At 44.5% G+C, this 20228-nt stretch overlaps 1 protein-coding gene across 1 annotated transcript in view; it reads right to left on the reverse strand.

The window, feature by feature from the left end:
• NMT1 (N-myristoyltransferase 1) overlaps positions 1 to 15786 on the reverse strand; it is a 33685-nt gene extending 17899 nt beyond the window's left edge. The window contains exons 1-3 of the mRNA XM_082680085.1: positions 15646 to 15786; positions 3979 to 4087; positions 1372 to 1516 (exon numbers count right to left, since the gene is read on the reverse strand). Coding sequence (XP_082536211.1) covers positions 1372 to 1516; positions 3979 to 4087; positions 15646 to 15776 — 385 coding nt within the window. The 5' untranslated portion in view covers positions 15777 to 15786. The remainder of the gene's footprint in view (positions 1 to 1371; positions 1517 to 3978; positions 4088 to 15645) is intronic.
• Positions 15787 to 20228: the final 4442 nt, after the last annotated feature.

The following is a 20228-nucleotide window of genomic DNA, read 5'->3' on the forward strand; positions in this document are numbered from 1 at the left end:
CTTCCTGCTGCTTCGTGGGGGAGTGGTCGCCGGGGCCCGTTACCTGTAATACCCTAAGAATAGTATTGCTGTGACCCAAAGCCTTGTTGGAGGGCTTAGCCAGTGGCCTGGGACCTGGCTGACCGGGACAGCTCAACAGACCTGGTGGATGGGTGAGGGCAGGGTTCTAGAACAGTGCCTGCTGCTGATTCACGACTCACAACCATCCAGGCACTGCCTTGCTTTGCACCCTCTGGGGGGCACGTCTCAGCTTGCTTCTGGATTGGGACTAAGCTGTCTACAAACTGCATCTGCTCCAGAGCAGAGCTTCTCAAACTTGCAGAGTGGACACAAATCCCCTGCACGTTCTGATTCTGCAGGTCTGGGGCTCGAGATTCTGCATTTCTACAAGCTCTTAAGCAACGTCCATCCTGCTGGCCGGAGGGGCACACTCTGGAGTAGACGACTCTCCTTGGGCACAGCTGCCCCTCTCCCCTCACCAGGCTTTCATTCTGCCCTCACCCCGCTCTTCCCCACCAAACACACTGTCAAACCTCACTGTGTCACTGGAGGGGAGCAGTAACATGGACAGCCTGAAGGTCACTCATGTTTGTTGTTAACACACGTTTTTCTCAACATACCTACTTTCCCAGTCACACAGAAAATAGGAACTGGGCTATCAATGGGTCTAGGGGCATGATGCAACCCACTGCAAAAACGTTCTGTCAGTAACACCCTCTGAAGTCAGCCGTCAAGGTGAGCTGTGGCTCAGTCTCAGCAAGCATCTCTAACTCTGCTACGACCAGTCTCTTCCAGAATCCTTTTATTTTCTGCCTGCCCCACTCCTTTGAGAGTTCATCATAGCTTTTCAAAGAGGTGCCGACCAAACCTGCATACGGTATTCCAGGTGGAATTAAACTATCACTGGGAAGCAAAATGTCAAATTATTTTGCATCTATGAAGCACGCACTGTCTGAGAGACAAGGGGAAGAGGCTGGGGACTGGCCCACTCCAGATTAAACACTGCCCAGATAAACAAGTCTCCCCATAAAACCTATGTGGGAAGACAGGTCCATGAGCGCACATCCCCACTCACCATGTGCCAACGCCCTGTTTTTCTTTGTAGATTTATACTGGATGATGATGCACTACAAGGACCATTACTTGTTCTCAATATGTGTTACTGTGAAATGATAAGGTCCCTGGACAACAGCCTTTTCTGAACTGCACTGTAAAGACTATCCTCTAAAAACCACCACCAAGGAACAACAGAACTCTCTCGTCCTCCCTCACAAATCCAGCACAGAACCCTCAGCATGGCTGAGGCACATCCCTCGCCCCTGCCCTTGCCTTTGCCTTTGCCTTCGCCTGGGGAAGAAAGCGAATACATACCCAGTTTGGGGACGGGCTGCGTGTCCCAGAACTGGTAGCTTCGCTTGCTAGCCTCCTCCATGGTTTTCGCAGGTCCCTGACCTACTGAAAAGAGTTCAATGGCCTTCTGTATTTCCTGGATCCTCTCTGCTGGCAAAGAGTTCATCTGAACAAGACAAAGTTGGGGAGAGAAAAGGCCCATTATATTAATAAACACTTTTGATTCATTCAAGTCCAAGAGTTAAGGGGGTACAACTCAAAGAAGCGGTGTGGTTCCTGAGAGATCAGCTGTTGAAGTACAAGTGGAGAAGGAGTGGTCGACGACGAGCAGTATGATAGGGAGGTGCTTCCTACAGGGTTTCTCCTCTTCTTAGTCTTACGGTGGTTGACGGCAAAACGTGGCTTAGCGTAAAATTTCAAACAATGCAGAAATGTAAAAACACACAGAAGATAAAAAACCCAACAGTCCCATCCCTCAAATATAATCCTTGTCATCAACAGTCTTAAATTTGGGAGGTAGGGTGAGAAGAGGCAAATATAATTTCAGACTTTTTTGCATGCAAGTTCCAAACACACACACAATTTTCAAAGACTCAAATTGGATCGTACAGTATTATTTTACTGACTGTTCTTCTTCAAACACTATGTCTTAGAGACCATTCCACGCAGTCACATGGACCTGCCCATTCCAACAACTGAGTCCCCTGCGTGCACAGACTACAATATATCTGGCCAACCCCCTACCAATGGCATTTTGGTGATTCTGGTCTTCAGTTTTACAGACAATGCTGCAATGAACTTTCTTCTATATCTATTTTTGCTCACTGAATACGTATTTCTACAGGATAAAGTCTAAGAAAGGAGGCTTGCTGGGTAAAAGGAGATGCATGTTTGAGATTATATATATTGTCAACTTACTCTCTAAAAAGAGAATATCAATCAACCCAGTGAACAGTGTATGGGTGTGTGTTTCTCAAGACCCTCATCATCAGATTTACCAAATCTTAATCTCTGCCAATCTAGGGGAAAAAAAATGTTGCTTTAATTTTCATTTCAAATTTAACCATCTTTTCATATAAAAACCTTGATTTTTTTCTTTGTGAATGGCCTACTCATTTCATTCTCTTAAATTTACTGATTCATGTATTGCAAGTATTTGCCCAGTTTGTTGTTTACCTCTTGACTTTTACAGAGAAGTTTGAAATTTGTCACTTTTTCTTTTATGGCTTCTGGATCTTATGTCCAACTTAAGATTATACAAATACCCATAACTTCTAACACTTCTACTTTCCGACATCTTTTTTTCTTCTAAATTGTGAAGGAAAGAGAGAATATAAACCAATATATTTACATTGCTTATTCCTGGGAGGTAGAACTGGAAATGATTTTCATTTTCTTCCTCTTGCTATGTTTTTTTCTAATTTCTTTACTATGTATTCCAACACTCTCATAAAGAGAAAAACAGAACGGCTATACAAATGGTGTTTTGTTGAGATTTTCTAATCTCAAAGTGAACCATTTTGATAAAGGTTTCAGTTCAAACCACCCTGGAGTCATCCAAACATCCACCCCCAGACAAAGAAACCAACAAGAATCCCTAAAGCCAAAGCATGGGCTTGGGCTAGGATTCCTGACTGAAAGACCTGGGTAAACCACCTCCTCTCGTCTTTAAAATGGGAAGACCCCCACCTACCCTGTAGAGAAATTGAAGGTTGGGGTTAATTTAAACCATGTGCCTGGCAAGAACCTAGCTGGCCAGCATGGTGGTCAATAACGGTAGGATTTTTTTTTTCACAGTGGGTTTGGTATTGAAAATATCAAAAAAATGACTTGAAGCCATATCTCAATAAGGTAGGAGATTCAAGTTGGAGTATGACTTTGGAGGCAAGAAGCAAGGGGTGGGTACACTGGAATGATGAGACTGGACTTCTCATGAGGCCTGTAAACTGAGGCAATTCTGAAAGAATTATGGGTATGTTTCGAGCTTCCTCCAGGGCCTACTTGGAAGAGGACAGCACTTACCTGAAATAAAAGCTTTTCTTTTTTTAATGTGGCTTTATTTAAGAAACAAAACAATCCTTACCCATACTTCTGGGTTTTGTGTCGGTGTGTCAGTCTCAGAGGTAAGCTCTAGGCCAATGGTTCTCAACTATGGAACTCAGAAATGGGCTCTGTGGGAGTCTCAGTTCTCATTACAATAACTGTAGCATCAACAGAATGCTTGCAATATATAAAGGTCCGCCTTAATAGGAACAGGCCTTTCATTCTCATAGTGGTGGGGACTGAAGACAGAAAAGGCCGAGAACCACTGCTCTAGGCCACAGGGGCGGTCACAAGGGAATCGTTCTGTGGCACGCGGCACAACACCCCATGCAGGTATGCACCTATAAATTCTGAGGGGGCACCAGGCTTGGGAGTCAATGTCTAACGTGCTGTGCCTTTTAAGGTAGGATAGCAGTTTCATCACCTAGGTCGAGGGCAGCAGAGGGCAGCAGAGGGATCCAACTCCTCCCTCTCGAAGTAATACCAGTGGGGACTGTCAATCCACACTGTTCCTATACATTTACCCCAACACCCTCTCATCTGAAAAAGCGACTCTGTCACCAGAAAACAGAGACTCCTTGTTACCTTCACAGGCTGATCCTGGGCTGAATCTGTCTCACTGCCTTTCTCTTTCTTCTTTTTTTGTTTCTTTTTCTTCTTTTTGGCTCCAGTGTCATTGGCTGGACTCAAACCACTGTAAGACAAAGTAAATACTGATGCAGGGTTTTTAAAAAATCATCTGTTTTGAGCTACACTGACAAAGAGCTTTCTGTAGAGCCAGACCCTCCTTAATCAAGCCCGTTGGCTTCAGAAGCAGACCAGAGAGTCCAGGGCCCAGAAGGGGCACTTGGAGGACACTCGCAGACACAGCTCTCCTCTCCACTCCCACCAGAGCCCAGGGAGGGAGCAATGTGCAAAGGATGGCCTATTTGTTTGAAAGGACCTTTTCTGTTCTTGCTTTTATTTTATGCGGTTTATTTTCTTTCATTTTTGGCCGCACCACGTGGCTTGCGGGATCCTAGTTCCCCGCAGGGATCAAACCCGGGCCCACAACAGTGACAGCGTGGAGTCCCAACCACTGGACAGTCAGGGAATTCCAATGGTTATTTTCTTTAGATTGCCAGGTTGCTGGCAGCAAAGGCAAATGATAATTGTTAACAGGGCATTCATACCACCAACACTTCCTTAGAGCCTGGAATTTAAAGGGATGACAGCCCAAAGTGGTCTTCTGGAAACTCTCCCTCGCTTCTGCTCCCACCCTCCTGACGCATTAGGTTTTCTGAGTTGCCCCATCTGGACCTAAAGCACAAAGCAGTACTGGAAAGGGACGAAGGAACAAGGAAAAAGGTAGTTTAATGTGGCTGTGATCTGTGTCCAAAATAGTCAAACGCTCATGAGAAATGCCTAAATCAGGCCTGTAGGACTGAGAACCACCACCAGCCGGCTCAGACTGGGTGATCACCACCAGCAAAACACGGCACTAGGAATCTTGGGAAAACAACAGCAATGAACACCCAGCCACCCCTGCTAAGAGGAGATTTACATGAAACGTGTGTGCCTGTGAACCACAGTAATGGGGATTTCTCATGCTGCTTTCCCTCTGCATGAGTCACCCAATGAAGGCAGCAAAAACAGTTTCTTAGCCACATTTAACAGTTTCCTACAGGCTTTCATTATCGTTTTCTGTATTGTTTCCCAATATTTTTGAGACACAAATCATATATTATACTGTGTTTTGCTAAAATTTTCCATTCATTTGCTCCCAAATGTTTTTTCCCAATTCCTGTTGATTTTAGGATAATAGTTTTGATTCTGGGTTTCCTTCATTTTATTGATGAATTTTAAGGTTCAGCTTGCAGGCTGCTTTCCTAATTACTGGTTTTTTAATAGATTAATGTATGTATGTATGTATGTACTTATGGCTGTGTTGGGTCTCCATTGCTACGTGTGGGCTTTCTCTAGTTGTGGCCAGTGGGGGCTACTCTTCATTGAGGTGCGCGTGCTTCTCATTGCGGTGGCTTCTCTTGTTGCAGAGCACGGGCTCTAGGTGCACGGGCTTCAGTAGTTGTGGCTCACAGCTCTAGAGGGCAGGCTCAGTAGTTGTGGCGCATGGGCTCTAGAGCACAGGCTCAGTAGTTGTGGCGCACGGGATTAGTTGCTCTGCGGCATGTGAGATCTTCCTGGACCAGGGCTTGAATCCGTGTCCCCCGCATTGGCAGGCAGATTCTTAACCACTGCGCCACCAGGGAAGCCCCCTAATTTACTGTTGTAGTTGGTTTTTGCCATGTCTAAATTGATTTGGGCATTGTCAGACTGGGAGTAATGCCGGACTATTACTCTGCCATCCTCCCTTGAAATCTTCCATTAAAAAGTCTAAATTAGGAGTCAAACACAAGGGTACAGTGAACCCTAATCTGCAGAATCAGCTAAGTGCAGGGTTTTATTTTAGCTGTACAGTCTAGATAATCAATTTTTCAAAGAATTCAAACAGTATAAAATACATTTTGCATACCATATGGTAAGTATCATTTAAGCTTTATTTTATAATTCAGAAAGGCTTCATGGTCTTAAAGTGCCTTGGAGTTATTATGAATATTAATTATCATCTCATAGCACGTGGTACTGTATAGGGAGAAGGCAACGTGCTGCTATTTCCCGTTGCAGAATGTCCTCAGATTTCTCTTGTCCTAGTCTGGTTAGGAGTGCTTGCATCCAGACTTCACAACCTTGCACTTGGACTAAAGTTATCTCCAGCCTTTCCTGGATCTCCCTGACATCACAACTTCTCTGCCTCCTCCTAAACTCTACATAGCAGTGGGACTCACCTCTGGGAAAATGGCTTTCCATGAGTCCCTCCCACGCCTGAAAGCCTACAGTGACAGCAGCTTCTTATTCTGGAAGGTATCAAGCCCCACTTTCCCCTCGGCCCATCACATTCAGTTCCCATCTAGCTCATCCACCCTTACTTCCCCTGCTCGGGAATAACTGTGCCTGCACCCGTGGGGCCAGGCCTCTCACCAGGCCCCTGTTGCAGAAAGACTAAAGTCAGGGAGAGCAAGTAAGGTCCTGACTTTAGTCGAAGTGTAAGGTTCTGACATCCAGATGCAAGTGCACCTCCTAGATACCATATTAATGGGACACACAAGGCAAAACACGGAAGGAAGACCGATAACATTCAGAGGGGGAATAAGGTAAACACCTTAAAACCAGATGCTCAGCAAAACCCCCAAGGCCATGGCAAAGAATAGGAACCATAAAGCCATTTACAGACTGAAGATAAAGCTTTCCTCTTATTATCTCAATTTTGTTATTATGCACAGGGCTGTTCGCAGCCTATGACAAGCCTGTGTGGTTTTCTGATTCAAGAGACAGTCTCACTTCAGTCTCCGGATTGTATGCAGCATTATAAGGTTTAAAAGCTGGTTGATGGGGACTTCCGTGGTGGCTCAGTGGTTAAGAATCCACCTGCCAATACAGGGGACACGGGTTCGATCCCTGGTCTAGAAAGATCTCACATGCCACAAAGCAACTAAGCCCGTGTGCCACAACTACTGAGCCTGCGTGCTGCAACTACTGAAGCCTGCATGCCTAGAGCCCGTGCTCCACAACAAGAGAAGCCACCGCAATGAGAAGCCCACGCACCACAACGAAGAGTAGCCCCCACTCACCACAACTAGAGAAAGCCTGTGCACAGCAATGAAGACCCAAAGCAGCCAAAAATAAATAAATTTAAAAAAACAAAAAGCTGGTTGATGGTAGGAGACAAAGCAGCATTCCACTGTTGATACAATTTATAAGTCCTTATTCATTTCAGCTTATGGAATGAATTATCTGGTCCCTGTATATGAATTACCATAAGAACTGTTTTTACGGAAAAAAGAATCAGAAAGGTTAAAGTGAAGAACTGCTGCATATTAACAACTGAATACTTACTAAACACAATTTCACATAAGGAAAATAGAAGAAATTACTTCCTCCGACTGTAGACATCTTCACAAATAGGCAAAATCGCTAAAAACTCCCTTCCTGCCTTTGCTCTTGCAATTCAGTGGAGCCACTTCCGTGTAGCCATCTCTTTCTGGACCCCATTTTTGTGGACAGACTCTGGGTAGAACTCTTGTTCTGTTTTATGCATTATTAATAAAAGTGCCCAGCAAACTCCAAGACCCAAACTAAAACCAAAGAGCTACTTTCATTTTCCTTGGATTGGCTTGAATTTGCACATGCAGCTACTGAGCAACGATCCTGTCTCAATTTGTACATCAAGAATACGGAGACACCTGAAGAACAAAGGAAAGTTTAAAAAAAGTCACTGTCACTGAGCTACCAGGTATTGAGCCATATTCATGCGAACACTATGAGCTCAACATGGTTTGACAGTCAACAACCCAAACAGGAAAACAACTGACTCGGAGAAGAGACTTCCAAGGAGCACAGTAGGGCTAGCTCTCCAGGTGATTATAATACCTTTAATTATCCGTAAGAAACCAAGCTCAGAGGCCTTGAGAGCAGGTCTTTAGGAAGCCAATACCATTTCACAGGATGGCTTCAATCTGGATTTGGGAAGAACCAAACCAAACGACCCCATGGAAGCTAGGCTGGTCCTTCTCAAAAGAATTTGGCTTCATTTTTAAAGGGACCTGGAGTCCATACCCACTGGGTGAGTATCCCTGGGCATGCTGGGACTCTGCAAATTAAAACAGAAATCTCTCAGAGATCTCTCTAAACCTGCCAGTCACCTTAACATACTTCAAAGGGACTGGCCAAAACCTTGGAATACAGCAAATCAAAGTCTAACTTCGGTTCATTTGGTTCCAAAATAATGAGCAGAGAATTAGTGAAACTTGCCCCCTTTTTTGGGGGGGGGTTGCCTGCAGTGGAAAGGGAGATGGGAATTCACATAAAAATTTTGAAATGTACATTCTAAAGTTGATCAACTCAAGTCGCTAACGACCAACCTAGTGAATATGGGATGAATGAGCAGAATGACAAACCAGGAACAGAGAAGTAAAGTAATCAAGAAATGTCATTTTTAAATGAAGGTCAAAATATTCTAAGTTCAAACATATAAGAAATCCTATGGATGCTCTGGTATAAAGTCAGGGCTGGGGACTTCCCTGGTGGCGCACTGGTTAAGAATCTGCCTGCCAGTGCAGGGACACGGGTTCGAGCCCTGGTCCAGGAAGATCCCACATGCCGCAGAGTAACTAAGCCCGTGTGCCACAACTACTGAGCCTGCGCTCTAGAGCCCGCGAGCCACAACTACTGAGCCTGCATGCCACAACTACTGAAGCCTGCGCGCCTAGAGCCCGTGCTCTGCAACAAGAGAAGCCACCGCGATGAGAAGCCTGCGCACTGCAACGAACAGCAGCCCCCCGCTCGCCACAACTAGAGAAAGCCTGTGTGCAGCGATGAAGACGCAACGCTGCCAAAAATAAAATGTAAATAAATAAATAATAAAATAAAGTCAGGGCTGGGGGAGGAGATGGAAAATGAACTTCAGTACTTATTTCTAGAAATAGAATGCAGCACCAGAGTGTGTGCTGGTGGGAGGGAAGGGCAAGCTGACAGAGAGCAGCTCGAGCTGCCAACCTCCAGATAACAGCAGCAGCGCAGGTCCATGACACAGGCCTCCTCTTAATCCGACTGATAACAAAATCCACTCAAAGGTGCGTGGCTGAGGGACAGAAGTTGTTTTCCTGGGAGCTAAACCACCAGAGCTGGAAGGAATCTCAGGGCCATCTGGCTTAACCTGTTGTTTACAGAAGAGGAAACCAAGGCCCAGGGACGCGAGGCATCAACTAACCAACAAGTACCCAGGGACAAGTCACCAATCTAACCACTTGGCCCATTCCTCCCCAAACACTGAAGTCTCATTCCCTGTGAGAATTTATCTGAGAACCTTCGAAAGCCCTAAAACAAATTCTTGCGTATCACAGGAGCAGACAGTAAAGGCAATGAGGAGAGGGAGCCGTGTTTTATCCAGAAAGCCTCCCTGACTCCTCCAGCTCTCATTCTCATTGATGTCCATCTGTTTTAAGATTATGATCTCCCACACAATTTAATACTTTATATATATAATGTGTTGCTGCCTGGCTTCTCAATGAGATAAAAATTTTCCTGGTATAGGGACCATATCTTTCACAGCTGTTTCCCACAGCATCCCTAGTTATGCTGAGCACACAGTTGACAGTTCAACAAATATGTGCCTGACTGATGCCTTCCAGGCATAACAGACTAAAATAAAACCCTGAAAAGCTAGAACCCAAAAGAGGGTCAGCAAAACATCTTTAGCAATGTTTCCATAGGACAGCTGTGTTAACATTCTATGAAAGCACAGGCGATGCTGTGCTCTTTTGAGCCACTGTTTGAGATTTTAAATTATCAAATTTATTATTAAATTATCAACTTTCTTATTCATTGTCTTCTCCCTCCTTAGGAACTGTTCTATTTCTATAAGAGTTAAAACAAAAAAGCTCCACTTTAACGACTTCAAACGGTTCCAATGTCTTAAACACAGACCATGGTTTAGTTTTTTGTTTGTTTGTTTGTGGTACGCGGGCCTCTCACTGTTGTGGCCTCTCCCGTTGTGGAGCACAGGCTCCGGACACGCAAGCTCAGCGGCCATGGCTCACGGGCCCAGCCGCTCCGCGGCATGTGGGATCTTCCCGGATCGGGGCACGAACCCGTGTCCCCTGAATCGGCAGGCTGACTCTCAACCACTGCGCCACCAGGGAAGCCCCATGGTTTACTTTTAATTATGAGATCAAAAGAAAAAAAGAGTTCAGAAAATAAAATTCACGACTTTTGGTTACCTGTTTTCTACCCCTAAAATCTGGAAGTTAACTTTTTAGGCTAAAATTCAAAATTTCCAGAGAAACTTAATAAATCCTAGCCTCTAACATCTTTTTGATTCTACTTGTAGACATCAGGAAATCCTTCTGCAAATCAAATTTTTTTGGCCATGCCAGTGGCTTGCAGGATCTTAGTTCCTGGACCAGGGACTGAACCCGGGGTCACAGCAGTGAAAGCACCAAGTCCTAACCACTGGACCGCCAGGGAACTCCCCTTCTGCAAATCAATTTATTCATGAGGTATGATTTACCAGCAATCCTATCGGTACAGTATTCAGAAGGCCCAAAGCCAGGTGAATGCAATGGCATTTACAAGGGGGCCCAGATAGAAACTACATGGCATGAACCTGTATCAGCTGCCGGTCCTCGTGCTGAGACTGCAGGATCCCTTAATGCAATCCCCCAAACTTTGCAAACTCCCACCAATCAGTTATTCTTATAAAAAGCTGCTAGTGAGTCCTAAATTACTGTAAAAATAAAAACACTCTACTACTGCCATCAAGGTACCCAGGAGGCCTGTGAAAAGAACAGCAGTTTGTGGCAAGGATTACTGCTTTTACTGCCACCCTCTGCCCTCCCGGGGATGGTTAGCCAGAATGTTGAGCGTGCACAAGCCAATTCCTGTCATGAAGGAAAATTGGTTTTTACGGGTCACAAAAGCTCTGATACACTAAGTAGTTTACAGTGGGAATGAGACAGAAATGTAAATTCTACATACTCTGGGTTGGTTTGGTGAGCTAGACTGTAACCTGGCAACTCCTAGGTCAAGTCAAATGCGGTTCAGAGACCATTTTCAGTAATTTTCAGAGCAGTGACTCAATGCTGGCAGCCATTTCACACACTGGAATGAACTCTGAAAAAGATATCAGTCTATCAAGGACGGTTTAAAGGGGCCAGTCACCTCCATCGCCAACGGGCTCCCTAGTTTGGGAAAGTCCGTGGGTTATTGAATGCATCCAAAGACAGGACTCACACTGCTGGCAGAGTGAGGAGGAAGGAGTCAATGTAGGAGGGAAAAGAAATCCAGCAAGTTCAGAGTGGATCCTCCTGGGTGTCAAAGGGAGAGGTGGATTTGCAAATCCCAAGCCTCATTACAAAAGCTAAATCAGTCTTTATAAGGGAAGTCTACATGAGATAATCCATGTAAAGGGCTTAGCACAGTGCCCAGCACATAGTAATGCTAGCAACAGAGAACATTTATTGAACACTTAACAACAGTGAATCCTCCTTAGCTCCCTCTCGAAGAAAGCAGCAGTAGAAAACATTCTGAAGCAAGTACCGACCCTGTTGAAGAATATTAGTTTCGTTTTGTTTTGTGCTCTCAAGAGAGAACATAGTGTTTGTGTGCCTTAAATGCAACAATCACAAGAGCGCCGTCCTTGGGGAACTGGAAGAGAGGCTTGCAGGGCAGAGATTTCAGATAAAAGGTTAAAAGGAAGAGCTAAAGCAGCATCCTCCTAAAGTTACTAAATTTATGGTCCCAAAACTTATGGACTCTGCGGGGAAAGGGTTAATGGCAGACTTAGTAAAGCTGGGAAATTTTAGAGCGAGCACATTAAACAATGTGAAAAATCAGCAAAACTGGTTTGCCATGAACAGCAGTCTCCCTGAAATAGGCTCTCATTTACTTTTCATTTCTTCTGCTCTCCAGTCCCTTCTCTCTGAAGCAGCTCTTGATTAGTTTCTTTTTAATTGCCACTTAATTGGGAAATAAAATTAGAACACTTATTTGATATCAGTGATGAGGTCTCTCTTTTCATTTCTGCTTTGATCTAGTTTTGAAAAACCAAAAGCTGAAGAGAGAAATTAAGAAAAAGGAACTAAAAAGATTTCTTCTTCTAAGAGCCAGATACAGCTATAAGCCGTCAAATAAATGTGGAAAGAGCCACTCTTGGAGAATCTGAAGAATAAAACAGAAGCAAGTAAGGATAGCTTTATGGAATTCCATTCAAAAAGACCTTTCTTTTCTCTTAAGTTTCTTCATAAAGGATAACATCTCATGATTAGGAAGTGAAGAAAACTTTTAAGAACCCATATTAACCTGTCCCCATGGAGTAAGAGAACAGAATGGGAAACAGACATCCCTTATCAAAGCATTCTTGATCCATGGCTTCCCAGCATCTCAGTGCTATCGATGACACTGCAGAATAAATTCTAGGAACGAATCCTACAAACAAAATAGTCTAAAAGTTTTCCCTTTCCAAAACACCCAGATAAACTTTACTTGTTTGTTATCGCACAATTAAAATCTACTGCCAGCTGATAAGATTTATTCTTTAGCGATAAGTTTCTCACTAAAAACAAACAAGAAGCAGAAACTAACACAACACTTAAAGCAATTATACTCCAATAAAAAAAAAATTTTTTTTTAATTTTAAAAAGGGGAAAAACCAAACAAGCAAATTAAACCCATAGGTGAATCATGACCTGCAGGGAGATACAGCATAAAGATGATCTTAGTCTGACTCTCCACTCAATTGCTCACGGTAACTTATGCCAGGCAAGTTACTGGGGAGGGGGGAGGGGTGGAACGCTACCCCTCTTTCTTTCCTCTGTTGAGTGGATTTAAAAAAAAAATAGCAGATAGAAAAACTGCAGGCAGATACATACACACACACACACCTATATACTATATGTGTACACATGTGCACATGTATGCTTATATGTATACATAAAATTTATACTCACCAAATATTTAATTATGGAAGAAACACATGACTAAAAAAATCAAGAACTAAACTTCTACACAAAGAAGGGATGTAAGAACTAGCAGAACTGTATTTCCTATTATTCCAGTACATGAACGCATTTCACTTCATTAGTGTAAAGCACTGAGCCCATCCTGAAAGGCCCAAGAGAACCAGGGTTAGTTTGAACTATCATTAACTTTTATTGCATACTGTCTTTTAGAACTGTTAGCATGAAAAGGAGATATTCCCCTTCAATTCTTTTATCACTTTTGAAAACATTTAAACTAATATTAAGTAAAGGCAAGAAAAATTTCAAGAAGCCAAAAAACAGTGGAAAACTACCACGAAAAATTGAAGGATCCTTGATATCTGTGGATTATTTCACTAAAACTGTAGTAAGGCTTACGAGACTTATTTGCGAAAAGGAAGTGTACGTGTAAGAAAATATGACATCCTTCCTTCCCCTCAGTGAGGAGAAATGAAGCTCCAGTAACACTGGGCTACGAACTTCAACATTTGTCATTCATTCATCCAGCAAACACTCATTAACACCCACTAACTGCCAGGCATCTCAAAGACAGGATCCCTGTGCTGAGACCTCACAGTAGGTAAAACATGGACTGGACATGAATGTTATTTAACTACTGTCATGATAAAAGCTACAAAAAAAATATAGTATGTGATGGGGGGGCAAGCTGGGGGAAGGAGAACAGGGAAGATTTGAAGAATAAAAGGAAAGGGGAAGGCTGCTTCAGATATTATGTCATTTAATCTTTACAACTGGAGGCTAACTAACTTTCCCAAGGTCACAGGACTATTAAGTGTCAGAACCAGGCTTTGAACTCAGGTTTGAATGATTCCAAAGTCTATGCTTTTCCCATCATACCACACAGCTTCTTCCCAAAACTGTCTCCTCTGACAACTGATGGAAAAATGTTGACTCCATCCCAGATTCTAAGTGTCAGAACTAGACCCTGTCCTCCAGGCTGGGTCCTCTGTTTTTCACCTGCCACCTCCAAACTTATTTATACAGATATCTAGATTCGGGTTGCTAAAAAACTGAATTTGTTCACCCAGACCATAACCATGTACAACAACAACACACCTCCAAAGGTTTTTTTTTAGGTTACCACTTTGTTGTACTTTAAATAAAACACAGAACTTTCCGTCAAACAGTCTTGCAAAGTGATTCATAGACTATAAACCAATTAACGAGCTACAGACACTGGTTAAGGCGACAGTTTAGCATTGAAAACTAAAAGCAACTACACACACAGCAAAGATGAAGCCATACTTTCACTTCTGAAACGAATTTCAAATTCAAGAACTCTCACATGACTGGAATCTCTACTCAGAAGGGCTGCACTTTCCCTCCTTCCTGTTCCTACTTCCTCTTTCTCAGCTCTTCCTTTCTCAGGAATCTCACACTTCCAAACAAGGCGTTCATTACATGAGATCTGTGTGCAAAAGAACACAGTCCTATAAAAACCAAATTTGATAAGCTTCCTTTTCCCCTACATTCTTCTTGTGGTTTTTAAAGCTGATTGAAGAACATAAAGCTAGATCTTTTAACCTAAGATTTCATCACAAGCCACTTATAAACCACTTAAATAATCCTTTGTTCTCCCGCTGCCTTAAGGTAGCAGAATTTCTCTTTAAAGTTTATCCAAAGGTCTCAACCTTCTACTTTTTCCTCCAGAACTACCACCAACCGATACAGCAAACGACAGGATGGCTATGAAAATCAGACTACCAAAGACTCAGCCAAAGTTATACATCCAAAACAGCCTCTCATGACTTTCGGTTAGAAAACACATATGTAAATATAGACAGGGAGAGCAAGCGTCAGCGCCAGCCACTGTTAACAATATGGAGAAAGAGAAATGATAGGGTGTGGCTTGCAAGACTGAACACTGATTTGAAAGCTCAACACTCAAACGCCTGATGCATTTATTCTACCCGAGGAACGGTTACCAGTAGGCAAGACCCTCAAGTACAGGAGATGCAGTATTAAACCCACTTCCAAACACTGTCCAAGGAAGCACCATCACTCAATTTCTAGAAGCGCCAGGCTACTTCGCAAAGTTAACAGAGCAAAGATACTGGAAGACCTAATTATGTGCTGTTCAGGAAACTTATGGATTATTTGGAGGAACAGACACGGTATACATCCAAACATTATCATACAGTAATTACGCAGGGTTTATAAGGTGAGTTTATATCCTGGGATTCTCTAGTAGTGATATTTTACAACATAATTATGGTTGGTATAGCCTGATGAATTTCCTCATTGAAGGTGAACTGCAGTGAAACGTTTTATTATTCGTTTACTGCTAATCACGTTGTTCACACACCTTATAAGAAACGTTCCTTTCGAACTGCACTGTTAGATTGACCTGTGTTGTGCCACTGAAGACCATCGTCCAACATGCTCTTTTCCTCGGACGCGCCTGAGCCACACGAGTGGAACATTACACAGAAGAACTTTTATATAATAAAAGTATTGAATGTCTCTGGGTCTTAATATACTAACCACCCACCCCTGATAAATGACAAAGACAGCAACGAATCGCCAGGCAGGATTCCAATGTCTCAGCCAATAAGAAGGTGGGGGTGGGGATACACTAAGCTCCCGATGACTTCCCCGCACCCCAGAGACCCAGGTTGTGGGGGACTGGATAGGAATTGGACTCCGAGGATCTTGTTACCCCCGGTTGTAGCTGTTGTCCTCCTCGTTCTCGCAATCGCTGCAATGCTCATGGCCGTTTCCGTTCCCTTCCATCATCTGCGGCAGCGGAGGTACCGGCGGCTTCACTGCTGTATCACTCTCGTCCGCCATCTTGAGTTGCGAGAGCCGGCCTCCGCGCCTCACTACATGGGGGGTTCCTATTGGACGAGGGGAACTCGCGCGACACTCTGGGTTTTGTAGTTTTTGTGGCGAAGGTATCCGTAGCTAGGAGAGGGTCATTCCCAGGAAACCGGAACAAGATGGACTACAATACCCAGAAATCAAGAGGGGAGGCTGTCGTGGGTGGGAAGACAGCACTACCCGGAAGTTCTGGGAGTTCGGCCGCGCGGGAAGAAAGAACGGCCCAAGGTTGGCGAGGCCCACGCTCTGCCACCCGGGCGGCCGCGTGGCATGCTGGGAATTGTAGTTCAATGCAGGTCTAGGGTTTGGGGCGTGGGCTCCAAAATCCAAGGTTTGACCTCATCCCGCCCTTGCTAGTGTCTGGGCCGCAGGTGAGCCGTTATTGGCTGCCGTTAAGGACTGTTACCATTCCCGGGTAAGTAAGAGGCCTTGAAGCCCGCGGCAGTGCCGCACTGGGAGCCCAAATGCATAGGGCCTTCTTGAAGAGCCCTTACTGCAAGAAGCCAGGTTGGCTCCTGGTCGCGTTTCCTCACTCGGGACTCTGGGCAGCCCCTGGTCGTTGGTAGCTCGAGGCCTCTTGAGAGGCGGTGAATTGTGATGTGCGGAACAGTGATCCTCAGCAAGGACATCTGACTGCTCTGTCAGGCCTTGCTGCTTAATTGGCCGGAAGATACTTAAGCTCTTCCACACCCACAGTCCCTTTCATTCTCCGCAGCAACCCTTCACAATTAATCTTAATGAGCATTTACATGCCAGGCTCTGTGGTAAGGCTTTTAGTACATCTCATTTAATCCTGTCAACAAGCCTAGAATGTGGGCACTGTTCCCGTTATTCACAGACAAGAAATGTGGCCCAGATTGGTTGGTAAATTGCACAATCACATAGCTAATAAGTGGCAAAATCAGTGTACAAATATGGATCTTAGGCCCTCTGAATTTTTCACCACCACAAAAGTCCCATTGTCTGATACATCTACCCAAGGAAATCAGTTATTAGAAGGTAATTTTGACATCTTAAGCTATTTTTACCCTTGACTGAGTGGTCCACTCCCTTGGGTCTCACTCCTGTGACTGAATAATCGCACCTGATTCTTGAAGCAAAGCCCAGAGACAAGGGTCGCATTCCTAGAGATTTCCCATTCAGGTTGGGTTATGGTGGGTGGTGAGGGAAGGACAAATTCTTATCATCAGAGAGCTCCAATGGCCAAAAAGGGAAATAATCTTTGCCTTTGGGAAACTCTCAACGTGGGAAGAGGAATAGAGTAGGAAGAAATAGTTCCCATCTGACTCAGGGAAACAAAACAAATAAAACAGCTAAATATAGTTAACTTTTGGTTTTTATATCAGTGGCAAGAGCAGAAGTAAATATGATCCAAAGCAGCAGATAGCCCCCAATCATTTATATTTAACTTTGGGAGGCAAAGACACCCACTCAGGCTGAGAGCTGTTACCCACACTCATCTCTCCAGGGCCAAGACTGCTGCGATGCCTTATATGCAGTGAAGGCAAAGGGAGGAGGTCAGAGATAATAATAAAGCCTTACATGTGTCAGATGGATTTAACTTTTCTAAGTGTTTCACCTATTATACCTCATGCGACTTTGTGAAGGAAACTTGAAGAAAATCGTGCTTGCAAAAAACAAAAAAATCACAGTGATACCTAGTTGCAGACCTTGGGTCAGAACCCACTTCTGTTATTCTAATTCCCAGCCCTATATTTTCTTTTCCCACAGATTCGTAGAGGTTAAACAAAGGCTAATGAAACATGACTGATGAAGAGTGATTGTAGAGGATGATGGTGCTGGTGTCTGTGGCCCCTGCCATTCTTGCAATTCGAAGCTTAAGTAAGACACTCTGCATTGTATTTCACTGCAAACTGAGCAGTTTTTGCTCAGTGGAGAGCCTTTCTGGGAGGTAGGCAGGCAATGTGACTGTTGTGACCAAAAGGGCTCTAGAGTGCAGACTCAGTAGTTTTGGCGCACGGGCTTAGGTGCTCCGTGGCATGTGGGATCTTCCTGGACCAGGTCTCGAACCCGTCCCCTGCATTGGCAGGTGGATTCTTAACCACTGCACCACCAGGGAAGCCCCAGCAGGGCTGGTTTTATTCCTGTTTTACAGTCAGAAAACAAGAAGTGCAATGATTTGTCCAAAGTTTCACTGCTACCTAGGATGAGTTTGGACTTGAACCTGGTGTTTTAACACAAAGTCTGGTGTAGTAACTAAATTGCCTTCCTCCTTTGCCTTTCCCAGGGGGGGAACATATGGTGAGACATATGGTGAGACATATGTCTGGAGAGGTGATCAGGGGCCAGGTTACAGAAGGCCTTAAGTTTCAGGCTTATCTTCAGAGTTTGGACTTTATCTCCCAGCTGGGAAAGTTTTCTTAAGCTGTTTAATAAAGGATAAATATTAATGATATTTGTGAGGGATGGTATAAATTTAATTGCATATTAATATTTATTTAAAATAAACATATGGAAAGTAAGTTTAGTTTTAAGAAGCGAGTCAAAGACCCAGGAGTCAAAGGAGTCATCTCTATTGGACTCATAAGGTTGTTCACCAAACACAACTTGATGCAACTCTGTAGTCCAGCCACTACGCTAGATGCTAAGGACACAGGGGTGACTGAGATGCAGGTCATTGTCAGGATGAAGTGAGATTGTGTAAGCAGCCAGAGCCAGCTCAAAGTTTATTATTGCCATCCCGAATAACAGAGGATATGTGTTTGAGCCAAAAAAGCCCTTGATGGCAACACCTCAAAACTGCGAAGTTGGGGGCTCCCCTGGTGGCACAGTGGTTGAGAGTCCGCCTGCCGATGCAGGGGACGTGGGTTCGTGCCCCAGTCCGGGAAGATCCCACATGCCGCGGAGCAGCTAGGCCCTTGAGCCATGGCTGCTGAGCCTGCGCGTCTGGAGCCTGTGCTCCGCAACGGGAGAGGCCACAACAGTGAGAGACCGCGTACCGCCAAAAAAAAAAAAAAAACTGCAAAGGTGGAGCTTCAGTTCAGAGGAGGTTCTTGGGTTGAAGCCCCTGCAGCAGCCCTTCAGCCTTTCTTCCCAGATCATCCCAGAGCAGAGAGGCATCTGCTGTTGGCAGATTGGACCACAAGGATGCTTACTTAGAAAACAGAGCCCCCACTTGTACATCAGTAGCTCACAATACTGTAAGGCAGAATCCGGGAAAAGCAGGATCATCTTGCAGGGGTTTCCTAACAATGTACCCCAGGAAGAGCTTTATACCTTGGGGGAGAGGCAGGCATCTTCCTATTCCTATCACTGCCATGGCCAGCCATGGTTACTGATGGGAGTCTGAGTACCCCTCTGATGTGTCAGGAGTAGGGAAAAGGTGGAGAACCACAAATCGAGGTTATCTGAAAGTTGTTTGGTCCAGGAAGGGAACTGGGCCATTTGATCTGGCGCTATGGAATAGGAATTAGAAATGTTTTAGTATGACCCCATGGATTAGAATTAGGAGAGATATTACCTAAGGAAAAACTTTCTAACTGCCAGGACTGGACTTCAAAGATAGCATGAAGGTGTCTCGAAAGACAGTGAGTTTGCTGACTCTGGACATGTGCAAGTAGAGGTAGCAGAGATGATCTAGACAGGTGTTTGGACCAAATGGTCCCTTTGATCATGAGATGCAATCCTATTTATTGGGTGATGTCAGCCAGTGCTGTTGATATCAAGGAGAAAGGTTTCAGGGACTGGAGGGATCAGAGAAAGATGTTGGATTACTTCATCCTTCAGTGTATTGGATCCCTACTATGATGGGCACTGTTCTAGGCACTGAGGATACTAGTGGTGAAGATAGACAAGATTCCTACCTTAAAGGAAGCGGAAAGCAGAAGTACAGTTAAGGGAGAGGGAAAGGAGGTAGAGTAGGAGTTAATTAAGGACCACCTACTATATGTGAGGCACCATTAGATGCTTTTATGTATTTCCAATTCTTTCAACAAGCAGCACAGTAGCGATTATTTGCACTTTGATTGAGGAGAGAGAGTGAGAGGTAAAGTGACTTACTAGGCTTGTATGGACATAATGAGCTCTGCGGCCAACGTACATTTTAAGAGAGGGCAAACGGATTAACCTTTAAATGTCAGTTTCCTTTTGTGTAAAATGGGGATGACGGTATCTGCCTCAAGGACTGTGAGGATTCAATGAGATAATTAATGCCTACAGAGTGCTCTTAAGATCTGGCAGGTACAATGTGCTTAGAGGCTGCACAGCTAGTGATGGCCAGTCCTGAATTCGAAGCTAGGACTCTCCGGATTTTCTCCCCCAGCTTGGAAAGGCTTTGGCTCGGAGAGAGGAGTAACCCTGCTGTCCCCAGCGGCCCAGCGCTCTAGGGCTGCGCGTTTTCCCGATTTTCCTGTCCCCGGTCCCGCCCCGCCTCCCCGGTCCCGCCCCCTTCCGCTGGCCGGA

The sequence above is a fragment of the Grampus griseus genome (assembly GCF_964374135.1).
Source record: "Grampus griseus genome assembly, chromosome: 20".
NCBI classification, from domain to species: domain Eukaryota; kingdom Metazoa; phylum Chordata; class Mammalia; order Artiodactyla; family Delphinidae; genus Grampus; species Grampus griseus.